General features: G+C 40.8%; 1 protein-coding gene across 4 annotated transcripts; it reads right to left on the reverse strand.

Moving 5' to 3' along the window:
• Positions 1-5,806: 5,806 nt before the first annotated feature.
• On the reverse strand, positions 5,807-7,468 carry LOC696048 (protein BEX2). Of its 4 annotated transcripts, none has more exons than XM_077989280.1 (3): positions 7,374-7,468; positions 6,819-6,897; positions 5,807-6,441 (listed from the first exon to the last, which is right to left on the reverse strand). In XM_077989280.1, the coding sequence occupies exon 3, from the start codon at positions 6,434-6,436 to the stop codon at positions 6,050-6,052; it is 387 nt and encodes a 128-aa protein (XP_077845406.1). In that variant the 5' UTR covers positions 6,437-6,441; positions 6,819-6,897; positions 7,374-7,468; the 3' UTR covers positions 5,807-6,049. The 4 variants fall into 4 exon arrangements, with proteins under 4 accessions (XP_077845406.1, XP_001085512.1, XP_077845405.1 ...); XM_001085512.5 differs by having other exon boundaries at positions 7,338-7,468; XM_077989279.1 differs by having other exon boundaries at positions 7,050-7,468.
• Between the last annotated feature and the right edge of the window lie 291 nt (positions 7,469-7,759).

Raw genomic sequence — 7,759 nt, forward strand, 5'->3', positions numbered from 1 at the left:
CATTGCACTCCAGCCTGGGTGACACAGCGAGACTCCTTCTCAAAAAACAAAAAAAAAAAAAAAAAAGAAAAGAAAAAGAAAAAGAAATGAGATCATACTAGATTAGGGTGAGTCTTAAATTCAGTGAGTACATCCTTATAAGAGAGAGAAAGAATACACAGAGACACAGAGAGGAGAAGCAGAGATGAGAGTCTTTCTGCCACAAAGAAATGCCTGGGGTCACTAGAAGCTGGAAGGGGTAAGGAAGAATTCTTTACAAGAGCCATCAGAGAGAACATGGCCCTGGTGACATCTTGACTTTGGAGTTCTGGCCTACAAAACTGTGAGATAATAAATTTCTAGGTTTTTCTGAAGTCACCAAGTTTGTGGTAATTTGTTGAGGAAGTCTCAGGAAACTTAATACATTGCTAGTATATAGAGGTACAACTAAATTTGTATATTGTGGGTTGTATCCTGCAACTTCTCTAAATTCACATTATTAGCTCTAGTAGCTTTTTGTATACTATTTAGGAGTTTCTTCATAGGCAATTATGTTTTCTATGAATAAAAATTGTTTTACTTCATCCTTTGCAATAGGTAATACTTTTATTTCTTTTTCTTGTCTTACCGCCCTGGCTAGAACTTCTAATACAATGTTGAGTCAATTTTGTGACAGTGTCCATTTTTCCCTTGTTTCCCATCTTGGGGGGAAAGCATTTAGTCTTTATGTACACATCATTATGTATGCTTTTGTAGATGCATTTTATTGGGTTGAGGTATTTTATCTATACCTGGCTACTCAGTATTTTAATCAGTAGTGAATATTGGAATTCTGGCAACTGTTTTTTTTCATTATCCATTGAGATGATCATAACTTTTTTTTACTATGTTAACGTGGTAAATTATCATTTTTTTCTAATATCAACCCTACCTTGATTCCCTAGCATAAAAACTACTTTTGATCATGGTGTATTGTATTTTTTATATATCACTGGATTCAATTTTACTAACATTTCGTTGAGAATTTTTGCATATATGTTCATGAGGGATATTGGCTTATAGTTATATTTCCTTGTAATATAATTATCTGGTTTAGTTGTCTGGACAATTCTAATGTCATGGGGTGACTTGGAAAGTATTTCCTCATCTTCAATTTTCTGGAAGATTTTGCATAGAATTGGTGTTATGTCATCCTTAGATGTTTGACAGAATTGCCAGTAAAGCCATCTCAACCTAGAGGTTTTTATGGAGGGATGATTTTAAGTAAAACTTTCATTATTTAATAATCATAGGGTTTTCTTTTATCCTAATATATGTATTTAGTGCTATAAATTTCCCCCTATGTACTTCTTTTGCCACATTCCGCAAATTATCATATGTTGAGTTTTCACTTTCACTCACTTCAGAGTACCTTCTAATTTCCCTTTTGATTTCTTTTCGGCCATGGGTTACTTAGACATGTGTTATTTTGTGCTAATTTAAATATTTGAGGATTTTGCAGAGATCTTTCTGTTATTGGTTTCTCATTTAACTCCATTGTGCTTAGAAAACATAGGTTTTATTATTTGAATCCTGTTAACATTACTGAGATTAATTTTATTGCTCTGAATATGGACTACCTTGGTAAATGTTCCACGTGCATGTGAAACAAACATATAAACTACTGTTATTGGTGGTAAGTTTTATGCTGTTGTTCAAGTCTTATAGACACTTGCTGAGTTTCCATTTTATCAAATTTTTAGAGAAGGTTTTGAAATCCCTGTAACTGAATTTGTCTATTCCTCCTTGCAGTTCTATGTTTTTGTTTCATGTATTTTGAAGCACTGTAGTACAAGAATGCTTAGAATTGTTATGTCCTCTTGATATATATGCCACTTAAAATTATATAATGACCTCCTTTATTCCTTGTATTATTCTTGGCTCTGAAATTTATTGTATCTGATATCAATACAGTCATTCAAGCATCATTTTGATTTGTAATAAAATTATTCATCTTTTCCATCCTTTTACTTGTAAACAATTTGTATCTTTAAATTCAAAATAAGGTTCCTATAGGCAGCATATATTTGTGAGTTTCTTTTTTTCACATACTTATTATTATTATTATTATTATTATTATTATTATACTTTAAGTTCTGGGGTACATGTGCAAAATGTGTAGTTTTGTTACATAGGTATACACGCGCTATGTTGGTTTGCTGCACCCATCAACCTGTCACCTACATCAGGTATTTCTCCTAATGCTATCCCTCCCCAAGCCCTATAAAGACACATGCACACTTATGTTTATTGTGGCACTATTCACAATAGCAAAGACTTGGAACCAATCCAAATGTCCATCAATGATAGACTGGATAAAGAAAATGTGGCACATATACACCATGGAACACTATGCAGCCATAAAAAAGAATGAGTTCATGTCCTTTGCAGGGACATGGATGAAGCTGGAAACCATCATTCTCAGCAAACTATCACAAGAACAGAAAACCAAACACTGCATGTTCTCACTCATAAGTGGGAGTTGAACAAGGAGAACACATGGACACATGGAGGTGAGTTTCTTTTCTATTCAATCTGACCATCTCTGCTTTATGATTGAGGTGTTTAAACCACTTACATTAATGTGATTATTGATATTTGAGTTTAAGTCAAACATCTTGTTATCTTTTCATTTGTCCTGTCCTTTGTTCTCTTTTTTTGAATTTCTTTCAATTATTTTGAGGATTCCATTTTACCTCATATGTTGGCTTATTAGTTATAACTTTACTGGTTGATTTAAGGTTTATAGTAAACACCTGTAATGTATCAGAATCTACAGTCAAGTGATATTAATATATAGAATAAGAACCTTAAAACTGTGTACTTTCATTTTTCTTCTTCTGGTCTTTGTGTTATTATTTCCCCCCTCTTCTGGCTTTTGTGCTAAAACATACATTTTAATTCTAATATCCAGTAAGTCAGAGACAATCATAAGGCTCATGTTACTTATTTACCCTCTCTCAGATAACTTTGCCCTCCACTCTCTGATAGATGATAAGTGACTGAAAAGTGTTGTTTCATATATTCTGTCCAAGTTTTAGTTGTTTCAGTTAGGGAGGTAAATCCAGTCCCTGTTACTCCATTTTCATTGAAAGCATAAATGTGGATTAGTGTTTTAAATGACGGTTAATCATGAAAGCTTTATTTTACTTCTAACCAAAGTGCGCTTCCTATGCTATCTAGAATTCCTGGAAGAGTCCAGTGTCTGTGTCCCTTTTTGCCCTATCCTGGACTAGAATGTTCAAACTGCAGCACTTCCTTTGGTCATACAATAGTCTTTAAGTTTACTTTCTACATTTCCTTCAACGGACTTGAAATTTTTAAGAAAAAAAAACAGTAACTGTTTTATTAGAAAGTTATGAGATATTATCCACATTATCTCAATTTTGTTAGAAATATGTAAGGATCCAAAAATGTATTGTTACTATTTGCTGAATATCACTAAATCTATATTTCTTTTGTTCAGTTTTTCATTCATTCATTCAACAAGTATTTACTGGATGTACATGATGTGCTAAACCCAAATGGTCTAATCCATATCTACATCTCAAACATCCTTTTTGAACATCCTTTTTCTTTGAGAACCAAGGCACACTCTCTAAGCTCCCTGTCTGCTCTTTGTCAGAATTTGTGGGCTTTTATGGGAAGAATTTACACATTTTGTGAAGAATGGCCACAGTAAAGGAGAAAAGGAGGCTCACCAAATAACGTATAGAAATGATATATAGGCAATGCCTTAGGAACCTTAGACATAGCTGCTCCCCTTGAGGGAATGTTATGCTCTGCTCTCTGTTGCCTTTTGCTCACTTTCTGCTAGTTGCTGGTAGTTGCTTGAGCATTTTATATGGAGCCTGATCACTCACATGCTACTGCCTCAACTGCCCCTTCAGACAGAAACACTCTGTGAAGAGCCAAGAGAAACTGGTTAGCAGAAGACTCTCTTCATAGAGTAGAATCTCAAACTCAACTTTCTCTGAGAAACTGACAGGCAACTTCAATCTGCCTAGACATAGAAGAGATATGCATTTTCTATCATGGATATGATATCAGTTCACACATGAATTTAATTTCTCCTCATGAACACTTTTTTTCTTCCATTGAAGCTGGTGCCAACACTGACAATCAAAAGTAAAAAGTCTGGCAGGACATAAGCCTCTCTGTTTATCAATTTTCCTGACCTTTCAACTCTAGCCTCTCTATAATCTTCTGTCTTGTGTCTTAAGCGCCTGCAGAAGGAGAAAGAGCTTTGAAATTACTTAGGCATCTGATTCATGTCTGGGGTTTGTGATGTTATGTGACATTTTCATCTGCCTATCCACTTTTCCCCTTTGGTTTCACAAGTTCCACTGCAATGTTATATTCTAGAACAGGAGTGGCAAACTTTTTCTGTTAGGACCAGATAAAAAATATGTAGTCATTGTAAGCTAGCTATACTATCTCTTTCACAACTACTCAACTTTGCCACTGTAGTACAAAAATAGCCATAGATAACATGTAAATGAATAAGCAGGCCATTGTTCCAATAAAAATTTATGGACACCAAAACTTGAATTTCATAGTTTTGGTGTAATATCCTCAAGTTTTTCAACCTTTAAAAATGTAAACATCATTCTTATAAGCCAAATAATAGGCAGTGGGCCAGATTTGGGTTATTTGCCAACTCCTGTTCTGGAATCCTGACTTTAAGTTTATGAGACTGTCCTCATACATAAAATGTGTGTATTTCATCTAATTAGCACAAATTGACGGGGATTTTATTTCCCTAGTTCTGCTGGGACACTTAACCCCAATTGTCTTCCCATAGACTTCTCATAAAGATCTCATTTGTGTATCCATTGATTCACTAAGTGATTTCCTGATGTCCAGCTCCATATAGATAACAAAATTCTGTACATTCATGGATTTCAGGTGAATGTGAGCTGGTATGAGGTGGGACTATCTCAGATTGAAAGTGGGCTGTGCTTCCTCACACATCTTACATAGTCTGCTATACTGAGGAGGAGGTTTCCTGGGACAGAACTACCTGTAAGGAAAGAACTAGACAATGTTTTTCCATGAAACAAAGCAGGGAGAGGGGATTTGTTCACTCTTTTGTAGAGTAGAGCAAGGATTCAATCCACTGGAAATTCCAGAGAAATTGGTGGGACTTTCTCACTTTGAGGATTCCTGAACATCTGCAGTGGAAGGAGCCAGTGTAGGGAGCAAAACCTAGAAAACAGAGTAATACCCAGGGGAGATGATGAGAATAGAGCACAGCAGCAGAGGAATGAAAGTACCTACTCCTTAGCCCACTGGACTTGTGAATATAGGGAAGACCTCACCTTGGAGATTTCCTCTAATAACAGAAGGGAATATCTAAAGGGTTGGGTCATGCATGTCAGTAAGAACAAGAACTTGGGAGAAAGCTTACAACCTCATTACCTTTTCTGGTCCATACAATAAGCCTGGGAGGTGATTGTCTTCATCTTACTGATAAATATTATGATCTTCAAAGAGATGTGTCTCTCAAACATTTCTAAAAAGAGATCCCAGAAGCAAGTTAAAATTGAGATTCTGTCACAAGTGTTTATTAAGTGCTCACATTGCTTTTATAAGGTGGTCACATTGCTTTTTATAAGTAATACGTGTTCCATTTTAAAAAATAAGAAATTATGGATAAGCAAGAATAAACTCCCTCTTAATTCTACCACAAAGATAAACACGATTTTCTATATATGTGTATATATGTGTACATATATGACTGTTTATGTTCATATTTAAGATTTAAAGTAAAAAAGAATGCAGAGAATGGTTTTTTAAACTATTTTATTAACTTCACAATATATAATGAGCATCTTTCCATGCAGTAGGTAAAACTCCCCTGCTGACAGAAACTTACAAACTGGGTCAAAACAACATTCAGTTTGAAGCTGGTAATAGGAGACCCACAAGAAATAGGTAACATCAAAAGGTTTACGACAAAGGTACACCACAAATGTGTAAGTTTAGGAAGCTGGGGTCTCCCTATTAACTTCAGGGAAACCATCAGGATTCAGGGCATAAGGCAAAACTCATCGTGATGGTCATGGTGAGGGGGGTCAGTGCTGACTGCCCGCAGACTATGACTCAACTGTTTTTCCCTCAGCTTTTCCATCAGCTGTCTCACCTCCTCCCCAATCCTTTCCATATTCTCCTCTCTCATCCTTGCCTGTGGCTCTCCAAGCCTATGCATTATGTCCCATCTATACTGCAGGGTGGGCTGCCTAACACGGAACCGCCTACGATTTCCTCTAGGCACACAGTATTCATCAACATTCAAAGGGAGGGCCAAGGGCTCCCCTTTATTAGCAACTTGCTCCTTTTCATCTTTTTCATCATTTTCCTGGTTGACATTTTCCACGTTGAGATTGTTTAACGCTCGTTCCTCTTTGGACTCCATTACTCCTATGAGACAGAGAGAAAACGGACTCAATTCTTGGTGAACTGATCAGCACCGAGGACAGAGGCCCGACTACCCACCTTTCAAAATTCAGAGCCCTGGATTTCAAAGGCCTTTTTTAAATTTCATTTTTTTTTTCCCACCAGAGAGGCCCCGTGTACCCTCGGGGTTGGGGGGGGGCAGTCCGCGCCCCTCTCTCCCGCAAAGCCCACCATCTTCTCTGCAGATCCATCTCCAGGCCTCTGCAGGCGCCAAAATGGAGGACGAAGAAGGGGTGGGGGTGGGGGATTGCGAAGCGTAGCAGTGAAGGCACCGACTGGGGTCCCAGACTGGGCTTTCGTCATGTTCTGACCCCCGCCCCGCCACCGTCCCTCGCACCGACCTGGGCCTATCCTTGCAGTCTCCTCCTCCTCCCGATTCTCGACGTGAGGTGCGTCGCCTCGACACTTAGCCTCGCAGACCTGCAGACGGCCGGGGTGGGAAGAGTGGAGGCTGCTGCAGCGGAACACTAGCGAGGACCCGCCGCCACCCGGCCCCTTCCCCGCGCCGGGCCCGGGCCCTCCTCGCCGCCCTCTCCCCGCGCCTCAGCCGCCCCGCCCCCCAAGCTGACCACCATTTTCTGCATCAAGAAGGGCGGAGCAGGGATCTCAGAAAAGATTGCGCTGGTGGCGGAGGCAGGTGCTTCAGAAGGGCCGTAGCCTCAGGACCGCAGCCTCAGGACCGCCGGCTCCCGCGGGGCCAGGCACTCCTCCGCTCACTAAAGGCTCGCGGTCCCGCGGCGGGGCCCCGGGGCTGCATCGTGCACCGGCTGCGTCTCAGCGCGGCTCCTCGGGGGTGGGGCATCCGCAGGCCGGGGCCGCTCCCCCACACCAACCCCAGGGACCCCCTCCGTTTCCCTTACCTGCTCCCCCTCCGCTTCCTGCTTTCGGGGCCGCACCTGGCCCGCACGTCCTCAGGGCCACCGGGAACAGGTACCACAGCCGAGAAAGGAGCGAGCGACGGCGGCTCCGACGCCAGAGAGAGGCAAGACTCAGTGTTGGCCGATCACGTGGGGCTGTTGTCATCGCCAGCGGCTCCGCCCCCGTCCCACGCTCCCTCCTGCAGCCTGGAGTCAGGTGGGACTTTCGGGCCCGCCCCCATCCTCACCGTGAGTCCCTTTTAACATCCCCAGCCTGGGCTCTGCCACTCTCCCTTCTCTTGTGTATTCTTGAGACTTCCCTTGCCTGCCCAGGAAGGACGGAAGGCATCTTCTCAGGGAGCTGTTGGCCATTCCCACTTCTCTGGGGACTTGCCTCTCTCTGCCCTTGGCTGCCAGGATTCACC

This window comes from Macaca mulatta, chromosome X (assembly GCF_049350105.2).
Source record: "Macaca mulatta isolate MMU2019108-1 chromosome X, T2T-MMU8v2.0, whole genome shotgun sequence".
NCBI lineage: Eukaryota > Metazoa > Chordata > Mammalia > Primates > Cercopithecidae > Macaca > Macaca mulatta.

Excerpts from the sequence above, each read along its gene's own strand:
- LOC696048 (XM_001085284.5), bottom strand. Across the intron at positions 6,442-6,818 it reads GACTGCAAGGATAGGCCCAG|GAGTAATGGAGTCCAAAGAG; the intron begins GTCGGTGCGAGG and ends TCTGTCTCATAG.